This window comes from Artibeus jamaicensis, unplaced genomic scaffold, assembly GCF_021234435.1.
Source record: "Artibeus jamaicensis isolate MK-2021 breed Jamaican fruit bat unplaced genomic scaffold, CSHL_Jam_final contig_548, whole genome shotgun sequence".
Classification (NCBI taxonomy): domain Eukaryota; kingdom Metazoa; phylum Chordata; class Mammalia; order Chiroptera; family Phyllostomidae; genus Artibeus; species Artibeus jamaicensis.
In genome coordinates this window covers 21,538,041-21,564,666 of record NW_026521883.1, presented here as the reverse complement: position 1 = coordinate 21,564,666, position 26,626 = coordinate 21,538,041, and the positions used below count along the sequence as shown (strand labels likewise).

The 26,626-nt window shown below is 38.2% G+C and overlaps 2 protein-coding genes across 4 annotated transcripts in view; one reads left to right on the top strand and one right to left on the bottom strand.

Moving 5' to 3' along the window:
• The window catches only part of FAM227B (family with sequence similarity 227 member B), a 217,028-nt gene extending 205,196 nt beyond the window's left edge, over positions 1–11,832 (bottom strand). The window contains exons 1-2 of the mRNA XM_053670138.1: positions 11,718–11,832; positions 745–798 (exon numbers count right to left, since the gene is read on the bottom strand). Coding sequence (XP_053526113.1) covers positions 745–795 — 51 coding nt within the window. The 5' untranslated portion in view covers positions 796–798; positions 11,718–11,832. The remainder of the gene's footprint in view (positions 1–744; positions 799–11,717) is intronic.
• A 164-nt stretch (positions 11,833–11,996) lies between these two features.
• On the top strand, positions 11,997–25,922 carry DTWD1 (DTW domain containing 1). Of its 3 annotated transcripts, none has more exons than XM_037156497.2 (6): positions 11,998–12,108; positions 14,871–14,976; positions 16,041–16,268; positions 18,058–18,201; positions 20,082–20,331; positions 25,596–25,922. In XM_037156497.2, the coding sequence occupies exons 3-6, from the start codon at positions 16,062–16,064 to the stop codon at positions 25,841–25,843; spliced, it is 849 nt and encodes a 282-aa protein (XP_037012392.2). In that variant the 5' UTR covers positions 11,998–12,108; positions 14,871–14,976; positions 16,041–16,061; the 3' UTR covers positions 25,844–25,922. The 3 variants fall into 3 exon arrangements, with proteins under 3 accessions (XP_053526101.1, XP_037012392.2, XP_037012390.2); XM_037156495.2 differs by having other exon boundaries at positions 15,950–16,268; XM_053670126.1 differs by lacking the exon at positions 14,871–14,976 and having other exon boundaries at positions 11,997–12,108; positions 15,950–16,268.
• Positions 25,923–26,626: the final 704 nt, after the last annotated feature.

The window sequence follows — 26,626 nt, the reverse complement described above, 5'->3', positions numbered from 1 at the left end:
TAAACAAATCCCACATTGAAATGTATTTCCCACATTTGATGCAGTGTTATTTACAATAGAACAGTCAATATTTGGAAGCAACCCAAGTGTCCATCAGTAGATGAGAGGATAAATAAGCTGTCATGCATTTACACAATGGAATACTACTCAACCATAAAAAAGAAGGAAAACTTATCTTTTGTGACAGCGTAGTTGGACCTGGCAAGTATTATACTAAGTGAAATAGGCCAATCAGAGGAACATAAATACCATATGATTTCACTGACATGTGGCAACTAATGAACAAAATAAATAAACAAACAAAATAGAAACAGACTCATAGATATAGAGAACAGACTAACAGCTGTTAGAGAGAAGGGTGGTTGGGATCTGGGTGAAAAAGGTGACGGGATTAAACAAAACAAAACAGAGCAAAAACCTCAGAAAATAGTATGGTGATTACCACAGTGAAAGGGGGGGTGGGGAGGGACAAGAGAGTAAAGGGCAATAAACAGTGATGAAGGAGACTTGACTTTGGGTGGTGAACACACAATACAATTAATATACAGATGATGTATTATGGAATTGTACACCTGAAACCTATACAGTTTTCTTAACCAATGTCACTCCAATAAATTTTTTTAAAAAGAAAAAGATAATCGGGACCCATAAGAATTTCTGTTTTTGAAGTCTTTTCCTAAGAGTTTTCCATCTCTGTATCTGATATTTTATGTATTGGCACATAAAATAGGATGTTCTACTTACCCAATTTTGAGACTTTAAGAATTCTTCAATGTTCCTGGGAGGTTCTTCCATTTTCTAATAAAGCAAAATCAATGTTGTTCATTAACATAAATTCAGATTGTTTATAATGCTTATACATAATATATTTAAATAAAGATACTGAACTTGTTATAATTTTCAGAGCCATAATATATTGTAAAATATTCACTTTCTAAAGTCCCTGAACTTTGAAAAGTGACAGAGATCAAAGTTTAAATTCTGTGCCTCCAAATAGAATTCTGTATAAGGCTTCTCTCTGATGCATGGCTCTTAAAGAAACACCCCGCATCAATCCTTCCGAATGTCCTCATTTGGAATTCCTACAAGAAGTCAAGCTATTTCGGGCTATCTCTGATACCTCTCCAAATACCCAGAGACAAAGTATAATAACGTGCTCCTCCTGCTGATGACGTATGTAAAAGGGATACTAGTGACATGGTGAAAACACTTTAAATATTTGGATGTTTCAATGGAATAAATAATAACCCTATTTTTACTAGTAGATTCTTTAGAAGCTAAAAATGTATTCTTTCACTCAAAATATTAATTTTAATCAAGACCGGATCTTGCTCTTCCTTGCGTTAGAGACCATGTACACATTCTCCCTGCTGCTGGCTTAGAAGTCTCCCTGTCCAAAGCCTCTCCCTCCAACCCATTCTTGGCCTATTTAACCCTTATTTCAGTATCAGGTAAAAAGTCACTTTTTCTAGGAAGCCTAAGTTGGTCCCCAAACAGATCCTCTATGGTAACAGCAAATTTGTAATCCTTACAAGGATAGCAATTATGGTGTACTCACTGCTGAACTGTCCAAATTTCACACAGAGCTGGCTCATGGTCAGCGTATAATGAGTACTTTCAGGATACATTAATTAAAAACTAAATGAGTACATGAATATCAGAGAGATATGTAGGCATTTAAAAATTCTTTTAAATAAGGGAAAAAATTCCAGATAATGAAAAACCAGTGAGAAGACAAAAATAAGAGAAATTCAGAGTATCTTGTTATAATACCCTAATGGTCTATCTGAAAAAATTGCCTTACATTTAAAAAAATTTACTAAAATACATATTTCACATCCATAGATAAAATGATCAAGATTAGAAAATCACAAGGCCACGTTTTGTAAGAATAACTACACATTTGAAGTTGTAGATAACATTTCATTCTTTTAACATTGTTTAAAATACATGATGAGTATAAGTAAATATATAATAGATAATACAACAATAAAAATAAAGGATATATGTGACAGTCATAAAAAATAAGATGCATAGAGCTGCCAGAAAAATTTTATGGAAAACATGGGACCTTAGGCCTAGTCAGATTGAGAAGGATAGGAAATAAGAGTGAGGGTGCATACAGACAAAAAAATGTACATGGTATCTTCAGAGATGGTGATTACAGCAGTTGGGCTAGAAAGAAGCTAACAATACATTTTGAAATGCACAGAACATAAAGAAGCCAAATTACAATAATTTAAATGTTCACTTTTTTTCTTGCAGTGTGACATGGTATCTTTCTAGTACCAATCACTTCCAGATCAAACCACTAAAAAGAACACTCACATTTCAATTAAACAGACTTAGAAAATGAATTAAGGAAATGAGACTTGTGTAGGAAACTTCAAGCTAATTTCAGTATAAAATTCCAAAGTTCTTAGTTAAAAGGAAGTGAGGCTCTGGTGAGGATGTAGAGGGATGCAAAACACTTATACTTCCATGGTAACAGGAAAAAACCCGGAACAAATAAAAATGTTACCTTTCTATGGCATTAGTGAAAAGTGGAGGATGCCAGAAACATTGACTGGTTGCCCCTTGCATGTGCCCCGGCTGAGGACCAAACTCACAACCTAGGCATGAGTCCTGATGGGGGGAAAAGAACCCATGACCTTTCAGTTTAGTGGGACGACACCCCAACCAACAGAGCCACACTAGCCAGGGCAGAATACACAATTTTTTAAAGTAATGGAACACAAAACATGTACCACAATGAAGCTATGCCAAATTGTTTATGAGAACTATTGGCCTGAAATTTTCTTTATTATAATGTTCTTGTTAAGATTTAAAATTAAGGTTATTCTGGCCTCAAAAAAAGAAAATGAGTTGTATAATATTTCTGTTTTATCCATTCTCTGAAGGAATTTAGAAATCTGATGGAACAATACCATTCTTTAAATGTTTGCTAGACCTTGCTGGTGATGCTACCTAAATCTGAAATTATCAGGAGTTTTAAATTGAGAATCCCGTTATAAACCTAATTGTGGTCCTCTCCCACCCAATTCCTATGTTAAAGTCCCCCAGTGTGAGTATATTTTGACCTGGGGCCTTTGAGGAAGGATATTAAGGTTAAATGAGGTCATAAGAGTGGCCCTGCCCTTAAAGAACCTATGCATCCCAATATTCATAGCAGCACAATTTACAATAGCCAAGTGCTGGAAGCAACCTAAGTGCCCACCAGTAAATGAATGGATCAAAAAAATATGGTACATATACACAAAGGAATACTACCCAGCAGAAAGAAAGAAGGAGTGTCTACCCTTTGCAACAGCTTGAATGAATCTGGAAAGCATTATACTAAGTGAAATAAGCCAGGCAGCAAAAGACAAATACCATATGATCTCACCTATAAGTGAAGCCTAATCAATAAAACAAACATGCAAGCGAAATATAACCAGAGACACTGAAATTAAGAAGAAACTGACAATAACCAGAGGGGAGGTGTGAGGGGGTAATGGGAGGAAAAGAAGGAAGGGCTGCCAGGAATATGTATAAAGGACACACAGACAAAGCCAAAAGAGGGTAGGATCCAGGGTGGGAGGTGGGGATGGCTGGGGTGAGGGAGATTGGTCGGGGGGGAAATGGAGACAACTGTACCTGAACAACGATGAAAAGAAAGAGTGGCCCTAATCCTTTAGAGGTGTTGTCCTTATAAGAAGAGGAAGAGACACAGATGGATATTTCTCTCCCTGAATGCACCAAAGCCATGTGAGAACACATTGAGAAGGCAGGGTCTCACCAGGAACCAACACAATGGCACCTGGATCTTGGACTTCTGGCTCCACAACTGTGGGAAACAAATTTCTGTCGTCTAAGCCACCCAGTCTGTGGCAGTCTGTCACGGCAGCAGAGTACACTATTACAGATACAACTTCTCAAAATTAACATAGGATCATTCAGATGGCCTGTTCCCCCTTACATCACTTTTGGTAAATTGTGTTTTGCCAGGAAAATAAAAAATGTCAAATACTTGACATAAATATTTGGTCTTGATATTCTCTTGTTGTTTTTACTATCTGCAGGATATTTTCTTTTTGAGTCCTAAATTTGTACTTTGAGTTTTCTCTTTTTTCTTGGTCAGTCTATCCAACACTTATCAATTTTATCAATCTTTTCAAAGGAGGAATTTCGGCCTTGTGGCTTTTCTCCAGTGCACATTTGTTTTCAATTTCATCGATTTCTGCTCTTATCTTCATTGGCGCCTTTTATTCTGTAGATGTTTGAGAATCTTGCAATGTAAAATCTGATCCTATTATGAAGCTATTTGCTTGACTGTCTCTGTTCAGACACACTTAGCTTTCTATCACTATTTCTTTTTTTTCTTTTTTATTGAATTTATTGGTGAAACAGTGATTAATAAAATGATATAGGATTCAGGTGTACAATTCTATAACACATCATCTGAATATTGTATTGGGTGTTCACCAACCCAAGTCAAGTCTCCTTCTATCTGTCACCATTTTAATTCTTATTCTTCAATATGAATAGAAATCCAAAGATTACTAGATATTTAAGGAATAATCATAAAATGTTTTTAAAAATATGTATCCAAATAACTGAAAATGGAATCTGAGAGGATACAGATAATAGGAACAGAAGGAAACCTTTAAAATGTGTCTTTAAGATTCTTAGAGAGATATAAGGTAACACAACCCTGAAACCAAAAGAGCATATTATAAGGTAATAGAGAATTTTTAAAAGCAAGGTACAAATATAACATTATAAATTAAGTATTCAACAAAATGTTTATGTAGCAGGGGTGGGAGGGTGCTGAAGAAATCTTCTGGAAACTAGAATTAAAAAGTTAAAGAAAAGAATGAAAAGACAAAAGGTCAGAATTTAGAGGATTATTCCAAGAAAATGATTTCAACCTAGAACTTAAAATATAAGCAGATGATCAGTTGAGTGTGTGGCTTTTTTTCAGATCTGTAAGGTAGCCAAAAAGTCATTTCTCCTTGTTATTAGTTTCATACTGCTGTTGTGACAAATTACTATAAACTTAGTTGCTTAAAACAACACAGGTTTATAGCCTCATAGCTCTGGAGTTGGGAGGTCTTCAATGGGTCTGCAGGGCCATGCTCCTTCTGGAGGTTGTAGAATCTGTTTCCCACCTTTTCCAGCTTGTAGGCGTCGTCTACATTCCTTACTCCTTAGCCCCTCCCTCCAGCCTCAAAGCCAGCAAAATAGCATCTTCTCCCCTCTCTGTCCTCTGGTCTTCCTCTTATAAGGATGTTTGTGACTATGGTTGGCCCACCCTGACAATTCAGAGTAATTTACCCAACTCTAGATCCTTCATTTAATTGCACGTGCAAGGTCAAGGTTCCTTTTGCCCTGGAAGAAAACACATTTATAGGATTTGGAGACGAGGATGTGGACAACTTTGGGGGTGGTCATTATGCTGCCTACCACTCCCGTTTACGTTTCCTCAGGAAGGTACTGGAGGATATGTTTCATAAAAACAAAGGATTAAACAAAGAAAAGGAAAACAAGAGATCTAACACGAGAGAGTGGCATTGGATTGTAAAAGCAACCAGGACTGAATGAACTAGAGTTTATAATGCCCTGGAAGGACTATCTGGAAGGATAAAAAAAACCATCGAGGAATTTAAATAATCATTAAAATAATCATCTTAATTTGTTTCATTGTGATGTTTTATCACTTTGGTAGAATGTTTGAGGACAGATCATAAGTAAGTACATATAAATACGGTATTTATTAAGACAAAGGCAAGTATAAGACTGTATTAAAAGTTCATGGGATCAGGGTTGACTGATTTTTATAACTGTAGATTTAAACAAAACTGTGACATTCCCATACTGAGAGATGAGGAGATAGGGTGTGGGGACAGGGAGAGAAGAAATGTGTGCGCACTCAGGGGTTATAGAAGAGCTTTATCATGGACTTCCATAAGGCAAAGTCAATGAATAATAGCTGAGACTGAAAAATCAATAAATCAAAGTATAACTATATTTTGAAATATGGAATAGATAACAGGAGAAATGTTTTAAAGATTTGAAAGAATTGTCCATTTGAGAGAATTGAGAATTCAGAGGTTAGGGACCACATTTTGGTTAAAAGCCTAGAATGTGGCAAACTATGAATGCTCACCAATATGCGTTTGCTTCTTTATATTTCCCAGGCTCCTTTGCAGTTAAAGTGGATACCTTGGGACTACATTCTGGCCAGTGAAATATGGGACAAGTGATATACCATAGTTTGACATGTATAATTCACTCCTGTGGATAGCGTGCACCCACCAAACTTTCAGGAAAAAAGTCTTCTGTTTTCATTTTTTAATTCAATTTTTTTACTTATTTATATTTAGCAACAAAACCAATTATTATATCCCAGGGCATTGTCTTGCATATGGATACTATTATTTCTTTCTAGAGTTATACTTCTAATGCATAAGCATAAATAAGAATTAAAAACATTTTTAAAAGATTTATTTTTAGAGAGGGCAAGGGAGAAAGAAACATCAATGTGTGATTGCCTCTCTTGCACCCCCTTTTGGGGACCTGGCCTGCAACCCAGGTCTGTGCCCTACACTGGGAATTGGACCAGTGTCTCTGGTTTCACAGGCCAGCACTCAATCCACTGAGCCACATCAGCCAGGGCTAAAATCATTTATACAGGTACGAAACTAGTACTACCCATCTATAATGTGCATCCTTATTTTTCCCTGAAAAATGTGGGCAAAAAAGTATACATTACACATAGCAAAACATGGTATGCCATTTTTAGGGCTAATCTGTAAAAATTTTTGTGTGACTCAGTACGCTTTCTTTCTTGTCAGATAAACTGTGGACAGCAAGTCCTAGGAGACAGCAGAACCACTAAAAATAAAAAAAACCTACATTCTTGAGTCTACCATTTCATTTGACTAGAAAATCCACAATGGATTTCTTGCAAGAAATAAAAGTTTATTGTATTAAGCCACTGAAATTTTGAGGTTTTCTGTGACAGCATTCACTGTGTCTGTTTAAAAAAATACATGGCCACAAATTCTTTGACAATCTTTGAGATGCAGCACCTATGTCCCCTCTCCTAAAATCTGTATAGGCCTTGTGACTCATAACCTAAAGAATATTAACTTCCAGTCATGATGCAGGTGTAGGTAAACATGCTTTGCTTCCTCGTGCAACTGCAGAAAGAATAACTGCCAGACCTCAACACAAATAGCAGCCAGAACCATCAGAAATCAAGCTGTATGGAAGTCCCACAACCAAGGATTTAAAGAAGCCACATTCATCCAGATGGGTAGGAGGGGTGGAGAGGCAGAGATGGGCAGTGAGACGGCACAATCTGCTGTCCCACATTCCCGTGTGGTGGATAAAAATCAGGAGGGATGCCTTGGGAGTGAGCCATCCCAGCCCCAGAACACACCCCACAGCCCAGGGATCCATTGTCAAGAAAATAAATCCCCATAACTTCTGGCTGTAAAAACTAGTGGGTGTTGGGGTGGTAGAAGAAACTGCTGGATTTTCAGAAGACTTGGCTTAAAGGGCCTGCTTAGACTTAAAATGTAGGCAGACCCATCCCCACTTGGATTAAGCACCAGGGCAACAGCTAGACAGGTGCCAATCATGCAATGTGAGCACCAGGCAAACCTCCAGAAAGCAGGCAGTGGCACTGTCTGCTGCTCTGAGCCCTCCCGCCACACAGAACCACAAAGCAGTGAAGCAGGTTGCCCTGCCACGGCAATTACCTGAGGTTCTATCCCACACAATTTACAGGTGCCTTTTCTACAATAAGCCATACTACTAAGACAGGGAGTTGAAGCAGTTCCACCTAATACACATACACAAACACAGGAAGGCTGCCAAATTGAGGAGACAATGAAATATGGCCCAAATGAAAGAGGAGAATGAAACTCTAGAAAAAGAACTAAACAAAATGGAGATATGCAACCTATCAGATGAAAAGTTCAAAAACACTGGTGATCAGGATGCTCAAAGAACTCACTTAGTATGGCAACAAAATAAAAAGACCCAGGAAGAAATGAAGGCTATATTAAGTGAAATAAAGAAAAATCTACAGGTAACCAACAGTGGTGGTGGAGAGGAAGAATCAAATCAATGATTTGGAAAATAAGGAAGAAATAAGCATTCAACCAGAATAACAAGAAGAAACGACTTTTAAAAACAGGATAATATAAAGTGCCTCTGGGACATCTCCAAACCTACCAACATTTGAATCATAGGGATGCCAGAAGGAGAAGAGGAAGATCAGGAAATCGAAAACTTATTTGAAAAAAACACTGAAAGAAAACTTACCATTTGGTGAAGGAAATAGACATACAAGACCAGGAAGAACAGTCCCAAACAAGTTGGACCCGAAGAGGACCACACCAAGACACATCATAATCAAAATGCCAAAGATAAAGGTAAAGAGAGAATCTCAAAAGCAGCAAGAGAAGCAAGAGAAAAGCAGAGCATTACCTACAAAGGAGTTCCCATAAGACTATCAGCTGATTTCTGAAAGGAAATTTTGCAGGCAAGAAAGGACTGGCAAGAAGTATTCATGTTACAGAAAACACCCCTCCTTTGGGGTTCTTTATGCTGGCTGCGAATTAGTAACTGGGGCTCTCAATCCCGGACTTTGATAAAAAGGAAAGAAACTATTTATTGAAAAGTTATACAGGTTTAGAGTAATGGTGGAATGTCATTGTTAAATCCCAAAATCCCTTTAAAATGCCCCCCCACCACCACCACACATACCCGGTCCTGCCTCCCCTAGTCAAACCAGGCCAGTCAGGGCTACTGTATCTCAGGAAAAGAAAATAGAAGTCTGTAGTTCAACTAGACTCCTGCTCTTAATCCAAAACCATATCCTCCCGGTGGGCCAGGGAATCCTTCTGCATTCTTTCAGACCTCCATTCTTTCATGGCCAAGACCCCACACTACTGCTACATGGTCAAGAGGTTCCTCCTTCCCTAGCTACAGGGTCAAGATGCCCACACGGCTGCTACATCCAGCTTTTCTGCATCTTTAGAAGCTGGGTGGTCAAGACAGGCCCTCTCTCTGCTCCCAAACCAAATGGTAAAAAGCCCCAGTATGGCTGCTGCACCTGGATTTAAATCCCGGTGGAGATCTTCCTCCATAATCCCATTTCCAACTCCTCCCACACTGGGTTACACCTGCCAGTAGTCTGGTTTCTTCTGACTTTCTTGGCCGCCATGGCTAGCCCAGGCAAGTGTGGCCCAAGATGCTGAAGACACTCTCAGAGGCACAGTAAGTCCCTCAGGCTACATTGCATCCAGGGATTAGAGCCATGCCCATGTCCCTGGCTCCACAGCTTTTAACATTGTTAAAACAGTGGCCAAGTTCTTCAGATATGCAAAGTAGCTCTCAATGGCCCTGCTGGCTTCCCTCATCCCCCACGTGATAGCTATGGGGGTTTTCTACATTTGGGGGGACTTCCAGCTCAGCACCCGGTTACATTCAAAGTGATGAAAAGCAAGGACCTATAACCTAGCTTACTCTATCCAGCAAAGCTATCATTTAGAATGGAAAGACAGAAAAAGTGCTTCCAAGATAAGGTAAACTTAAAAGAGTTCATCATCACCAAGCCATTACTCCATGAAATCTTAAAGGGATTTATTTAAAAAAAATAAAAACTATGAACATTAAAATGGCAACAAATTCACAACTATTGACAACTGAATCTAAAAAAACAAGTTAAGCAAACAACCAGAATAGAAACAGAATCATAGATACGAAAATCATTTAGAGGGTTATCAGCTGGGAGGAGGAGGAGGGAGAAAGGAAGTAAAGAGGCAGGTATTAAGAAGCATAAATGGTAGGTACAAAATAGAGGGAGGTTAGGAATAGTGTAGGAAATGAAGAAGCCAAAGGACTTATATGCATGCCCCATGGACATAAAATAAATGGGGATCGTTGGAGGGAATGGGGGTGCCAGGCAGAGTGGTGCAAAGGGGGAAAATTGGGACAACTGTAATAACATAATCAATAAAGTATATTTTTAAAAGATTACATATGTGATTCACTTTTGGGCTTTCATAGTTCTATTCTGAAGTGGTGCCTTAATTATCTTTCATTCTAAACAAAGGTTAATGCTTACAAATCAGTATGGCACTTCAAAAATGTTACTCACTAGTGAGTTTGTTCTGAGCTCAAAAACATCTTTCTGGCCCTGGCTGGTGTGGTTCAGGGGATTGAGTGCTGGCCTGTGGACCAAATACGCAGGGCACACGCCTGGGGTTATGGGCCAGGTCCCCAGTAGGGGCACATAAGAGGCAACTGCACATTGATGTTTCTCTCCCTCTCTCCCTCCCTTCCCCTCTATCTAAAAATAAAGAAATACAATCTTTTTTAAAATCGTCTCGTATTTTAGATAAATGAAATCCATCAAACCTACAAATAAATGTTGGGAGAAGGGATACTAGACCTAGCCTTTAGAGGCTAGGTCAAAAAAGGACATGTAGTTTCTGCCTTGTCCATTGCAAGATTTGACTTTGGAGCACTGGGCCTAAGCTGAGAAATCTCATTACACTGCTGCCATGCTGAGAGAAAGCCCAGACCCCGTGGAGAGGCCACACCTAGGAGCTCTGCTAGCATCCATGGTATTCCAGCTGAGTAATTAGAAAAAGCTGTCCTTCTGTGCCCTATTGAACACACAATTCATGACTATAAAAATAGTTTTTTTTAGTTCACATATTTTGGACTAATTTTTTTACATGGCAATAGTTACTGCAATTAATAAATCATATCATTTGTCTTGTAGTCTGTGCACTTGCACTAAAGTAGTTAAAAAAGAAAAGGATGTGAATTATTTATTCTTAACTTGGAGACTTTGTCATTGCTACTTCTTTTACCCAGAAAATTCACCCTTCCTCCTAAAGCAGTGGCTTTCAAACTTTTAAAAGAGAAATTAGAAATAAATAAATGTTATAAATGTGACCTAGTGTGTGTATGTGTATGTACATAAATATAAACAGTATATACACAAATTATATACAAAGTTTAAAACTCCATAAAGCAATACTTAACTTCACCAAGTGCCACTCACGGATATTTCCACAGTATACTATTTCATTTTTTTTAAATTGTAGTTTTGGCAAAATATATTTCCTTGCTTACAAATGGGACCTCTGCCAAAGGTCCCACACAATCCACTAGAAAACCACTACTCTAGATTGTAATCATTCTTGACGGCCTTACTCAAGTACCACCAATAAGTCTTCATTGGCTAGTCCACTCTGATATATATGTATTTTGTGCATTGCTCATGCCGAACTTGATGGTTATCCCCTCCCAGTCAAGGTTCTGTCCTTTATCACTTCCTGAATTCACAGAGCTCAGTAAATACATCACTCAAGATCTGGTCCTTGTACGACAACTGTTGTCATCGTGCACTCCTTCGGTTTGCACTGTATTTGGATTGGGGTAAAAAAAATTTTTGTTTAATAATCTATCCACATATTATGCTTAATTTTGAACTGGAAAAGTCCACAAAGTAGTCCCAACTCTGGGTGCTTGTGTAGTTTTTAAGAACACCGAATCGTCAAAATACAAAGACCGTACTTATCATGACAGAGCCATAAACAACAATGAATTATTCTGGGGATTGGTAAAATGGAAAAGCGTTCCGTAGGGTCAGCATCTTCACTACTCACTACAACTACACCGTGAGCCTGTATTTCGAGACCGCGTACCACTTCTGTGGTCGCGGCCAGTCTCAGAAGGGACCTCCGCGCAAGGCTGGCGGGGCGTGGGGCCCAGCCTCCCGGATCCTGGACGCCGCCGGTCTCGATCCCTTCACTCAGCAGACGGGCGACACCGCCCGGGACTGGAGAGGGCGAGGCGGGACTTCCCGTTTCACCCCTCCCCGCCGTCCTCCTCCCTCCCTCCTCCCCGGTTACCTTAGCCCGGAGCAGGCGCGGCGCCGGGCCCTAGCAACAGCTGTAGCAACCGCCCGGCTCCTCCCTCCGAGGTCTCCCGGAAGGCGCTCCGCCACGTTCACGCGCGAGCTTGCCGGGCGCGCGCCTCGCGGTCCGGCGGAGCGGAAGACGCGTGGATCTGATTGAGGACCCGCGGGCTGTGCAGGTCTGAGTCCCAGTTCGGTCTCTCGTGCCATTGTCCGCTCCTCTCTGGGGACTTGGCGGCTTGGCTGGAACCGCGCGACTGCGAGGAGTGGATGCTCCGTGGCCGGGGTGTCACTGCGCGGCGCTTGCTTTTTTTTTTTTTTTTTTTTTTTTTTTTTGATCTTGCGGGCCCTTTGGGAAAAGGCTTCGCGAGTTTTCCTCAAAAAAAATTTCCCCTAACAATTATTTTCGGTGCTTAACGACTCAAAGCCTGTCCTGGCAAAGTTGTTCCCCTAGGAATCATACCTGTTCTTTGTGGTTTTAGTGTTTGGAGTGTTTTGCGAGGGATTGTCACTGAAGGAGAAGCTTAGCACAGACACAGTATGCCATGCATTGTAATATTTAAAATATTAAGATGATGGTTACATAATAAGCAAAGAAGTCTGTTGCTTACGGCTTAAGTTATTTGGGGGAAATGTTGGTCAAGCAAGGAAATATATTAGCACTTTAAGGTGCCAAGTCCATGCATGGAGTTGGATGATAAAATCGCTATTTAAAACCACATTTAAGGATTAGTTTTGTCTGAGCCCCAGTGTACCGAGTACAACCAAGGCAGGACAGTGCCTACTGAATAGTGGGTGGTCTGGGAAAGGCCATGGGTCCTGTATGAAAAAGGTGATACCTTGGATTTTTTTTTAAATGGATGTGGGGTCTGTATACAGTATGGGACCAGGTTCTTAAAAATACTCCAGGAAAGAAACATTTGAAGTGGGTTTCATTAAAACCTACAGTCCAGGATAGGGGTGTCTCATACAGTGTTGTTAGGAGGTGAGTTCACTTACCTGTTTGTAGCTAGGAGCCTCTTCCATTAGTATTGATTTGCAAAAAAGGTCTTCCAGGCTGCTTTCTATGCCAGTCTGCAGTGGGCCAGTAAAATCAGTTTGTCAGATACTTCAGTAGCATGATGTATACTGTATGCTCCTTTTTCAGAATGGTTTTGATTTAGTTAAGTATTTCTTGACTTCCTCCTGCTGCATTAGACGCAGGGATAGGTGAGATGAGTAAAAACTCTGCTCTTCCGGGTGGACTGTCCGCCAGGATCCATAGCTTCACTCAAAGGTGACTTCAAGTTAAGGTACATTTTTCCATGTTAAGTATGTGGAAGTGATGATAAATGCACAGAGGTAAAGAAATTTAAGAGATTGCTATAGACCATCTAAAGTCTGGCCTTTAGACTAAAAGTAAAGGATTATGGGCAAGGTAGAATTGGTGCAATCTGGTGAGTAATTAGTTTTTTTGGGGGGGAAGGGTAGAAGGAGGATTTGGTTTCAACCTAGGTTGCAGAATAATGGATATATCAGTTAGTTCCTTAGAAGTAAAGCCTTTTCATGTTTTCTGAGTAACTCCCATGACTCCACTTGTATTTCTCTGCATGTAATTGGTATTAACAAGTATGTTTTTAAGGTTTTGAGTCATCGCGTTTGCTACACATGATTTGCACACATTTTAGGCAGGCTAGGCTGTTGGCTAAGTCAGAACTGATGCCCCCGGTCATGTGGTTTCAGAGATCTTAAGCAGTAGCTGCCTCTTATTCTGTGTGGCCACATCAGCCATAAGTGAGAGTATGTAGGTGACACAGGGGAGGGGCATAAACATGTCCCTTTCACTGTCTCACAGGTATTTGTGTTGTTTGATTTTGTAGAGGAAAAATATCTATATAAGGTTTTACTAATATTCACTTAGTTATGTAGATAGAAGCCCACGTATCGGGGATATTTATGAGACATCTCAGGAACAGTGCATTTTGAGAGCCCTAGAAAAATGCATCAGTAGTGTTCCATCAAATACCCAGCGCCACAGAGTCAGGTTGAAATTTGTCCAATCCAGTTTCTTTTTTAGGATGAGCCCCGTGATCGAGGTAACGCAAGACTTACAGCCTAAAAATGTTTCTCTGTAAGGACCTCAGGCAGCACCAGAAAAAACCCAAATGTAGAGAATTTAGATGAAACTTAATTAGCTTCCTACTGCAGTGATGAGACCTCTGTTGCTATGACAGTTGACCTTTTGTTGGCCAATAGGAGATTTGCAACACCAATATCTGAGGACTAATAGGATCACCCCCAGACTTGTAAGACTGCCTCCTGTCCTTAGAATGAATTTCTGATTTTAGTCGGGAATTCTTTACAGGGATCTGTAGATGGACTCGAGAGATCTGCAGACCACGTGAAATTGTGAGCAAACTATTGTGTCTGTATATGCATTTCCTACCGATACGGTCCAAAACTCTCATGTGATTTTAAAAGGATCTGATACTCAAGAATTTGACACTGTCCTGGTCATTGAGAACATATTCACAAAGATAGAAGCTATTTTGGGTAGGGGATTTGGGGTGGGGGTTAGAAATAGGGTATGTGTGGTAGAAGTAGATGAAGTAGTAGATTTGTGAGGCAGGAAAAGTGATTGTACTGTCATTGTAAAATATCACTTTCTCTGAAAAACCCAAAATGTAAATCTGTACCTAATCAGTACACATCAGAAGTATTTTTTGTACAGTATTTTAATTTTCCCCTTGCACAAATTTGGCAAGCATATTTAACATTTTCTTTAATGACCATCATTGTTTTTTTTTTTTTGCATTTCTTTTTTGGGTCTCAAGCTTCCTGGGATTTACAATCTATAAAAAACTCCTGATAAGTAATGAAATCAGTATCACGAACTTCTTACTGTTACTATGTTATCTTGTATATTAAGTTCCATTGGACTTTTTGTTCTTTTCTAATGTAGGAGAGCACAGAAAGTTTCCTGTTGCCCTCAGTGTTTCTCCCGTCAGCTTTGTACCCCAGGTGCCTGGAGCCTCGGAGTTAAACACCGCCTCCCATAAGGCTTTGTGGTAGGAGAGTCATTTTACCGCTTTGGAATGTTTATCAAATCAAAAGGGCCAATCTTTTTTCCACCTGAAAGATACTGTGCTTACAGCCTATTTGAAGAACAGCTCTGGCAGCCGTTATCTTTCTTTGAAGGGAATATTTAAGTGGGAAAGTTATTTTTACAATTTTATCTCTAGAACTAAGAATCCAAATGGTGTTTAAAAAAAAAGCACTAGGAATCCTTAAAGTAAGTGCACATTAATGTTACTCTATGAAACTTTATAAGATCACACTTTATTTTTCAGGGCATATATTCACCTTTTGGGATATCTTACGAATTATAATTGGTAGTAGATGCATCATGCATTTTAATGGATGCTTAGTTATATTTTATGTGTGTTTTAACTTAAGGTGGAGAGGAATATATCTTTTAGAATATGAACAACTAAATTTTACTGATTACATTGGAGGCCTGCACTTCCATTAGGGTTCTGGTTGAGATTAGTTATCACGAAACAGCGATTCAAAGAGCCTGTACATATACCTGGCCTGGCTGATATGAACATTAAACCGCTGCACGCCTAATATAAAACAAAATTGCTGTCTTTGGAACAAAAAGTTACTGAAAAATGGGTTGTTGGTACCTTAACTTTATATTTGAAATAATTTTTCTAAGAAAGCCCCTTTTTATTTTTATAGGGGGAGTGGTTCCAAAGGGTAATTTATGTTGAGTGTATTGCATTTTCATTCTGAATTTTAAAGTATGCTAATTTAGTGATTTAAAAAACTTGTTGATCTTTGTTAATAAAGCACACAGCTTTGTTAAAACTTTGTTAAAGTTTTTTCTTTGTTAATTTGTTAAGTTGTTAAAGTAAGTTTGTTACTACTAAAGCTTTGTTAAAACAGCACACAATTGTGAATTAAATTGAGTAATTTTCTTTCTTTGTGGAGACAGTGAGTAAAATGTTTTTATTTTACCCCCCCATTTTTTTTCAGTGTCCCTCTGATAATGTGTTTTAGAAATAGTTGTTAAACTTTAGTTTGAATGAAAATGTCTCTCAATCAACCTATGTTTCTGAAAGAAAAGGAAGAAAATAATTCAAAATTTATGGAAATAGAACAATCACAAACTACTTCCATAGCTGCAGAAGATCCTCTTCAAAACTTATGCTTAGCATCTCAGGAAGTTCTTCAGAAAGCTCAACAGAGTGGAAGGTCAAGGTGTCTTAAATGTGGTGGTTCAAGAATGTTCTACTGCTATACATGTTATGTCCCGGTTGAAAATGTACCTATGGAACAGATGCCACTGGTGAAGGTTGGTAAGAAATTTAATTCTTTGAGTGTAGGAAAATAGATTTGATTTAATTTTTTAAAGATTTTATTTGTATATTTTTAGAGAAGGGAAGGGAGGGAGAAAGAGAGGGAGAAAGAGAGGGAGAAAAAGAGGGAGAAAAACATCAGTGTGTGGTTGCTTCTCGTGTGCCCCCACTGGGGAGCTGGCCTGCAACCCAGGCATGAGCCCTGACTGGGAATCGAACTGGTGATCCTTTGATTTGCAGGTTGGCAGCGATCCACTGAGCCAAACCAGCCAGGGTAGGAAAATAGATTTTAAAAAGACATCTCATATTTGCCTGTTGTACTGTTACTGATAAATTTGATAAATAGCATCGTTATGAAAATGGATTATATTAATAGAAATGTAATCCTACAGACTGGTAAACCCATTTCTTTTTCTTGTCTCTGAAAAATATGCACATTGCCAACACACTTAGGCCTGAGATGAATGGAGTGGCTTTTAGTGAAATCAATTACTTTTTAAAAAATTAGTGATTGTAATTCAGTTACAACCCAGAAAAAATGGGATGCAAACATGAACACTGCAAGAGACAAGTTTATAGACTCCCTAAAGGACTTCCAAAAACTACCCCAGCTCCTTGGACAGCTCGTTGAGAAAATATATCCCAGAGGAAGTAGGTAGGTTCATTTTTGTTTAGGCTTTTGTAGAATGGGCGTACCTCCATCCTGTACACGAACGTGGAGCACCTGTCAGTGACCAGAGCGCAACTAAATTAAACTGAAAAGACTAAGGCCTACTCATTGGGCTGTGTTATAAACTGTAACAATTTAAAGATAGATTTAAAAAATCTTTTTGAACTGATTGCTTAGCTTATAAATACTTTAAAATGTAACTCAGGAAATGTAAGATAATATTATTTTGCATAGAGAAAGGACATAATCCATAATAAGTAATTAAGCTTTAAAGGAAATAGGCAAAATGATTTTGAAGAGGGTTATTTTTATACACATTGAGTACACCTCCAAGATCTATTCTTTCACTGGATTTTTCCGTTGATAATTATTTCATTTGTGCTGTTAAAGGACACATCTGAGAATGAAGATGTTCACAACTAAGAATAAAACCTTTGATATTCAAAGAATGTATGAAGAACAAAATTTTAACTTGAACTTTAGATCTGAGCTTTGACAAAGCTTTTATTTCCTTTTCTGTATCATAAAACGAACAAATCTGAAGTTTATATGAATTATAAAAAATGTTCTTGGCACAGATACTGAAAAGCAAGTATTTGGACTCAAGTGCTATGTAACTTAAATGAAAATGACTTTGGAGCTTTGCTCTAAGAGCAGATCCTATGTTAAATGAGTGTAAAAAGTCATTGTATTACTTGATTAACAGTATCAAGGAAGAAATTTGGGTTTGCTTTGGCTCCTATCATTCTTAATATCCTGTAGAAAAAGTGTGACTTCAGACCATAAGTACAGGGTCCGGTGGAAGCAATGCCTGCCTGAGTGTGGTTGGTAGGGTAATAATATGGGTGTAATAATTTATAGTTTTAATTTGAACTTTTCAGCTAAAATGTCATATGGTGTGTTTGAGTGTGATATTGTTAGGTTACAGAATTACATGTTTATGATTTTGTAATAAAAAGGGTTGTTATTTGTGCTGGACCCTGTATATAGGGATGGAGTGTGAGCTTGCTATTTAAGCTTTAAAGACTGTTTTTATTAACATAAAAATTATAATTTTTGTTGCTTTGTTTTGTTCACTTGTCTTCGCTTTTTTGTTTTCTTTTTGTAAATTTTAGCTTCCACTGAAGATTGACATCATTAAACATCCAAATGAAACAGATGGCAAAAGTACTGCTATACATGCAAAACTCCTAGCACCTGAATATGTAACTATTTACACGTACCCTTGCATTCCAGAATATGAAGAAAAGGACCATGAAGTAGGCAGCTTATTTTTTACAACTGTTCACATTGACTCTAAAAACGAATTTGAAAAACTCCAGTGCCTTTTCAAACTTACTTGAACACAATTTAATGTTTTGCTTGATGACCTAGTGTTATCCTGTTATATAACACTTGATTGGTGTCTGAAAAGATCAGAAGATCCTAGATTGTTAGGCTCTTACGTGTGTTTCCACTTTTTATTCTTCTTCTTCATTATTTCTTCAAGGTTTTACACTTTACCAATATTATATCTGCTTTTACTTTCTCCCCTCTTCATTTTCCTGCCTATACTACACCCCAGTAGATGGTCTAATTTGATGTGAACGGAGGAACCAGATTACAGACATTGGAATTTCTCCAAAAGAAGAAAAAACTAAAAAGGATTTTCAGGAAGTCTCCCTAAATTAAGAGCTTTAGTATATGGCCTTTGTGACATTTCTTTGGTCTGCTCAGAGGTCTTCCACGCTCATTTCTAGATTCTTAGTTGAAATTTCACATTGGTGAGATATTACTGGCCTGGTGGAAAAGTAATATTGCAATAGACCTCAAAAAGAGGTAGGCACTGGGCACTTCTTAAAGGAGCTCGTAAACCCTTTAGGTCTCTTGGGGATCATTTGTTGGTATGGGTAATCAGAAACAAAGTTAAAAATTAATAGGCTGATTTGTTCTAGGAAGAATGTGATTTTTCCTTTACTATAAGTGTGTTTTTTATTATATTTATGTGGAAAGTTGTATTTGTAAATAACATCTGAGTTTTGGATTTAGGAATATATTTTCATTTGCCTCACTGGTCAGCAAAGTATCATTTATGCTAATTAAACAGAACACAGTGCTAGGTTCTATAAAGAGATGTGATCTGCCTGCAGTCCAAAAAATTAAGAAATCCTGGACTTTGCTAATTGAGTACGGGGGGGGGGGGATTGGCATGTATTGTAAATGTTTAAGCAACTTGTATAACTTTAAAGTTTATAAATGCAAGGGTTTTAATTTTATTTTTATAATGTTTATTTTTCACATTAAAATGAGGCTCATGAAAGAAAATTTTGGAAATAGCCAAAAATATGAGGGATAAAATACTCATAATTCTGCCAACACTCATTCATTTCACTGATACTTGCCAGGGGCCCGCGTTGTGGCAGGAGCTGTTCAGGCAGCGGGGGCTGTCCTGTGTAATATCTCAGTAACATGCTGCGAGAAAGGGAGTACCATAATTTAAAGGATTATTCCTGGAAAGTTAGATTTTTCAGTTTTAATTTTTCACTGTAATAAATACACTTTAACAGATATTATAAGTGTAGTGAGTATATGAGAATTTAGGGTTATTAAGGTAAATGCCCACGAGTGAAATTATTTGACCAAAGGGTATAAACATTTCAAGACTTGAGTTGCCAAACTGCTTTCAGGAGGAGTTTGTACCCTTTAAACCTGCCATGAGCAGCGCTGGAAAGGCCCGTTACACCACTTCTTTACCAGCACTGCTGTGTGTCATTTGTTTGGTCTTTGTATGTTATATAGGTGAAAATGCTATTTAATTATTGAGTACTTTTTAATGGTTCTTTTACAAAGTATCACATACTTTCCTTTGATCTTATAGAATGCATGTTTAGCTTTTTGTTTCAAGACACAATTAACTTGACTTCTATCTATAGGTAAATAACTAATTTTGAAGTAAAACTTTTAGGTAGTATATTATGATTATGAATTATTTAGGAAGGGCCCAGAACTCTACCATACATATTAAGGAAGCACATGTAGTGAAACCTAGTGCTTGTTTCTTAGGTGTCTGATATGGTTTTCTTGTTAAATTTTTAAGTCCGAGTTTATTCACTCTGAAGATCATTATTGCACACTATTAACTTAAGTTTCCTTGTTTTAGGTTGCACTTGTTTTTCCTGGACCTAAGTCAGTCTCAGTAAAAGATATTTCTTTTCATTTGCAAAAACGGGTTCAAAATAATGTGAGAGGCAAAAATGATGACCCTGACAAGCCATGTGTTAAACGCAAGAAAACTGAAGAACAGGATCTGAATGATGGCGAGTGCAAAGAGACAACACTGAAAAAAATTATATTTATAGATAGCACCTGGAACCAAACAAACAAAATACTCACCGATGAGAGACTTCAAGGTAAGGAAAAAAATATTTACGTGTTGCTCCTTCCTCCAACTTCTATTTGATAAAACTTCAAACTTACAGACACCCTTATGGTACTAACTACCTGTATATCTTACCTTGTTTGCTTTATTTCTCTTTCTTCATTATATATGTGTGTACATATTTAGATATATACTTTCTAGTTGAACCTTTTGAAAGGAAGATGCAGGCAGTACAACACTTCACACTTAAATACCTAAGTGTACATCTTTCCAGAGTAATTGCATGGTTGTAATACCACTATCACTTTAAGAAGATTAATGAAAGTTCTCTAATGTCTAAGATACAATCCAAATTCACATTTCTCTAATTGGCCTCAGAATATCTCTGATATCTCTTTCTCCTCTGATGTAGTATGTAAACTCACATTCCATTTGCTTCTGTCTCCTTTAATGTAGAACAGTTCCATTTTTGCTTTTCATGACTTAGACGTATGTGAAACAGACAGGTCAGTGGTCTGAACGTTCATCATCATTAAATCCAGTTCAAATGTTTTTTCAAGGATACTTACAGATAAGGATAAGTCCAGGGTTTTCCGTGAGAATTGCAGTTTATATCTGTTGCTTTGGTATAATTATTAAAAGCATTTGTTCTCACTCTCAGAGAAGAAGCCGACTACTGACAAATTGTGTGATTATCCTGTTCACAGGAGGCATGTAATGCAGGTTGTCCCGTTGTTGGTGATGACTTGCAGTACTTGGTTCCAGCTGATTGCCAGATCCCTCCACTACAAGGATTTACTTCTGCTTTGAAATTAGTAGTGATCCGCAGTGGGGTAATGCTGTCTGTGGCGGTGATGCTTTGAGACTGTGGACTGTCTAACTGCTTTTCACCCATGGTTTTAGTATTCACCGATGACTCTTTTCTCAGTAATTGTATTGAGAATCACAAAATGATGAAATTTTAATTTTATTGTTTCTTCTACATTTGTTAGCTCCCATTCTTATGTAAAGAAGAGCTGTTCCTTTCACCCCTTCTGCCCTCTCCTGCCCCTACCATATGTGAGATCACTGTGGTCTGACGTCTTTTTAACTCAGTATGTTGTAATCCATCATGATTATATTCTTTTAGGTGCCCCAATTGTCTCAGACTTTGCCAGGGGGAGCCCTTCAAGTCCTTTCTGTCACGGCCTCATTAATCTTTCTGGCACAGCACTTTTTTCCTGCCCCAGCCCTAGAAGCAGTCAGTCAAAGGAGCCGTGGTTCTTCTTGTTCATGGGGAATGGCACTAGAAACCAAGGTCTGGTGAATGTATTACTGTTTGGATGTCGTTGCTTCGGTAGAGCCAAAAAAGATACCACAATGGATAGTCCCAGTTCAGCTTCAGCATTACAGAGAGCTTCTTTCTTTTGTTTATGTCTATGTCTGTTTTCCTCTTAGAGTGAAAAGCTTAGTTCCTAATAACAGTATTTTAAAAGACTTGCTTTATTGGCCCAAGTACTACACTCGTATGCCATGAAGAATAAGAGCTCATATTGATTTTCATGCTCCCTTGTACCTTCTTCCTCAGCCTTTCAGGCTTTCTCAGTTTTTCTAAAGCTTTAGTTTTATTTCCAGCTTTTTGATGGCTTTATTTGTGTATCATGTATACTTACAAGGCAAGAGAGCTACCTAGTTGCCAAAACAGTTTCATCCTCAGCTATTGCTAATAGCGTATATAATTCAGAAGAGAAATTTATAACACTCTTTGGAGTCTGACTTGTGTTCATTAGTACCATACAGTGAGTGCAATAGCAAATTTAATTAGCTTAATTGATACACTTTGTACCTCTGAGAGCAACATAAGTGTTAATAAGATTGCTTTGCCATTCCAACTGTGTGTGTGTGAGGAAGATAGGCAGAGAAATAGAGACAGTGAAAGAAATTGTGTGTGAGAGAGAAAGAGAGGGAGAGAGACAGACAGACAGACAGATACTGTCTGTCAGAGCATAAGACCTGGAAGAATCTTGGTGCTGATGTTCAACAGAGAAATGGGGCCCTAAAGCCCTGCTCTTTGGAGTACTGCCTGCCGCATTACCTTGAATGGTGTGAGCAGAAAATTATTCCCCAGTTTGAAGATGTTTCTGAGCCATTTTTCTTTATATGGTAATTGAAAGGATCCAGTGAAAGAACAAGTAAAAACACTTCAAAAAAACTATATAAGGAATTATTGAGGTACAATTCAAAATCTGTTTTCAGAGTGTCCACATTTGTGCTTGAGGCTTAAAATCAGATTTGTACAAAGGGAATTTTGTTCTTTTCCAGATCACATAGAAAGTATCACATATTTCAATCTTGTGCTACATTACATTTTTAAAAGGGATTTCTCAGTTCCTTCAAAAGTCACAAACTAAACAGATTTCTAGAGTCAGTCTTTTGCATGTCTCACTTTCACCACAGGGAAAACCCGGGGCTCTGCGCGCATTTATAATATCGGTATATGGGAAGTGCCAGGTTCCTGATAAGCCAACTTATTTCCCCACGAAACAGCCATGTTTGTTATAAATCATTGCCTTTTAAAACATTTTTTTTTGTTTGGTGGGGCTAAGCTCAGCAACTCTGAATCTCAGTTTAGACACTCAAATGTAATGTATTAAAAATTATGTTTCTATTATCTTACTATGAATGCTGAGGTTAAGATTCCCCTTAACAGTGTAAAAACATCCCGTTTTGCCAGACTTCACAGAAAAATAGCTCTGAATGTTTTACTACTGTCAAAATAAAACATCTAAAGGTTGAATGTGTAATTTAATCATACAGTGTAAACCTGCTAGTGAAGAGTGACATGCATAACATTCTTGAGGATTCGCCATAGGAAGCATTGGAGGGATATGGCAGGAAAGATGATTTTCTTTTTGTTGGGGAGGGAGTCCAAATTATCGAAACAAATCATATCATAATTTGTTTTAAAAGTTAGCCAGCTGCGTCCCTTCCTTTTGACAGATTTGTTCACATTATAAGCATTTCCTAAGCTTTACTTGGAGTGTCAGTGAGAGCTTGTCATCTGCCACCTCGTTCAGTCCTCACGACAGTATGGTTTTCATTCTCGTTTTCCGGTTGAGGAAATTCAGGCAATGATTTGGGAGGGAAAAAGCCGTTTATAATTAGTTCCCTCCTTCAAACTTTTACTGCTAAAATTTTTGTGTGTATTTTATATTAAACTTATGGATTGCCAGAAATACTAGCAAGAGAATTTTTAAATGTGTATGTCAAACTTTAAAAAATAAATATTAATTTTCTGTGTAATCCCATGTCTGTATTTCAGTGTGTTTTAAAAGGTTCTACATGCTTCCAGGAAAATCTTCAAAATGGGATAGATTAGTGGTGGTAGGCACTGAGTCTTGGTTTTTATATTTAACATCTTATAGCATATTAGATGTATTACAGAAACTGGTATTATTATAAGTTACTCTGTTGTTTTTTCAAATTACATTGAGGATGTCAGAATTCTATGTCAAGATTTTTTCTTTTAATTTCATCCTTCAGTGACAGTTTCCATTCAGTGTTATGTTGTGTTAGTTTCAGGTATGCAGCGTAGCGGTTAGACAGTCGTACACTTTACAGAGTGGTCTCCTCACTTATGTTAAGATTTTAATTGTACTAGTTACTTAGAACACTTCGAAGTCTGCCTTTACTTCTTGGTTATAATTACATTAACACAAATAGTTAAAAAGAGTGTGATTTTGATTGTTTTAAGTTATGTGCCTCTTTGAATCAAGACTATTCAAATTGAAATATTTTCCAAATATTTCAAAATACTCTACAGGCTTTTGTGATTTGTCCATTCATTCGGGAGTGTTTGTTGAACACCTGCTCTTGCATAGGCAGGGTCCTAGACCCGAGGGCTGTAAAGGAGGGTACGGCAATACCTGTGCCCTGTGATCAACCGCAGTGGCTGTTAGTCAGGGTGACGTTCAACTGCAGGAAACAGAAACCTGGCTGGAATCTTCAAGCAAGAAGCGAGTTTACTTTGTAGATGTAAGAGTCCAGAAGTGGGTACTGCTGGGCTGGTACGGGCACTTCACGGTGCTCTAGTTAAGAACTCAGACCCCTGTTTTCCTCCATCATATTCATCCTCATGCTTGTAAGAGGCATCCTGGCCTTTATCCAGGCCAGACAAAGAGCAAAAAGGGCAATATCTGTGTGCCCCTGAGTCTGGCCTTTTTAAAAAAAGAGAAAAAAGCTTTCCTGGAAGTTCCACTTAGGAGATTTCATTTTTCCTTTCTTTGGCCAGAATTGGTTCAGATGACCACCCTGGCTCTAAAGAATGCCGGGAGATAGTTTTTTTTAGCTAGACACACATTGAACAGGATTTGTTAATGAGAGAGAAAGTGAGTATTGAGTAGACATTGGACATTCTCAAATAATCTATTATGGAAGGCAGACAGATAAGCAGACTGTAAAATGTACTAGGTTTTGGGGGCAGTGACAGCATTACCCACCTTTTTCCTGGGGTTCCTGGGAGGATTCCCTGTCTCTGTTGGAATCTGGATGGACAAAGGAGAGCGGGGAGGGGTGTCGTTTGCAACAAAGAGAAGGGGATACACACAAGGATATACAAACACTTTACATTCAGGAGACCGAAAAAGTTGGACATGGTATTGAATGTATACACATATGAGAGTGGCAGGAAAACAGACTAAAGAAATTCAGTTTAAGGATGCCTTTGAACGTCACGTCTGGGAATTTGGTCTTTTATCCATGGGCGCTGTGGCATTATCCAAGCATGTAACACCTCACATGGACACGATTAGTTTGTATTTTAAGTCTAATGGGAGAACAGGGCTGGGACCTGACTCCCAGCCCTGGTTCTGCTGTTAAATAGGCAAAGGTGGGTTTTTTAATGTTTCTTTCTTAACTAAATTGTGACCCATATGAGAGAACATGTATGTGACATTGAGTCATAGCACATTAGGATAGGATGACTGGTTAAGAACGGCACACCGACATTGTATTAATAACTTGGAACTGTGTGCCCCTCCCCTGAGCCGCTGTCCTCCCCACAGCAGAGTCAGCTATTCTCCTGAGTGATGCTTATCATTTTGCCTTTTTAGATTAAATTTTCATATATTCATTTGTTTTCATAAACTTTATGTTACTTTATGTTGCTTTATTTTGACCTATCTCTTGTGTTCTTGGGGTTTTTGTTCTAAACTCATCATTTTGTCTCCAAAGTTTATTCATATTATATGATTGTAATAATTGTATCGTACCCCATGGTTAAGAAATATTTATATTTTTCATATTTGTTTGTGGCAGGGTTGTTACAAGTTGAGTTGAAAACAAGAAAAACTTGCTTTTGGCGCCATCAGAAAGGAAAGCCAGAGACCTTCCTTTCCACGATCGAAGCCATCTACTACTTTCTGGTAGACTACCATACTGACATATTAAAAGAGAAATACAAAGGACAATATGACAACCTTTTATTTTTCTACTCTTTCATGTACCAGTTGATAAAGAATGCCAAATGCTCTGGAGACAAGGAAACGAGAAAAATTGCTCATTAGTTTTCAAGAAGCCGGTTGGTTATGTCATTTTATTTTGCTAAAATCAATAAACTTATAATTGTGCTTGTTTATTCTTAAATATTTATGTGTAATGTCTGCAAGACCACTTTTAAAAATAAGACCTCATTTATTTAATCTCATTGTTTTAAAGGAAGGTATTTCTAAGGGAATTTTCAGAAATAATGTTAAAAAATTAGCTTCAAACATTATTTGCTCAAGTTTGGCATATCTCAGTTTCACTATAATTTTAATAATGTGTTATATATATCTGGGTAATTAGGTACATTTAGGTATTTGTTAAGAGATCTGTATATCTCTCCACCTATACTCACTATGGTAGATGAAATCAGAGTCTCTGTGCTGGCAATGAAGTGATAGGTAATTTGTGAAGGTTAATGGCAAACATAGGCAGAACTGGAATTGTAGCTCCAGTCCTTAGGGCTATTTCCGTAAGTCTACACTGCCTGTGATGGGCATTCGTTCCTTTGTACATCTGTCTGGCATCTTTTTTTTAGGGAGAAATTGCCAGCAGTCATGGGGGCCTGTCAGGAGTGGACATATGGCTCAGTGTGGCAAGCAGAGTGCCCAGTGATTGATTCAGTGATGAGCACATGACCCGACATTCTTTTTGATAAGTGATGTGGATGCCGTGGGAAATAGGGTGTATTTTTCAAGAAGCACTATGGTGCAGCGTTAAAAGTATAGGCTCTCCAGAGCTAGACTAGCTGAATCTAAGTATCAGCATTTTTCTTACCAGTGATACGTCAGTTTCTTCATCTCTGA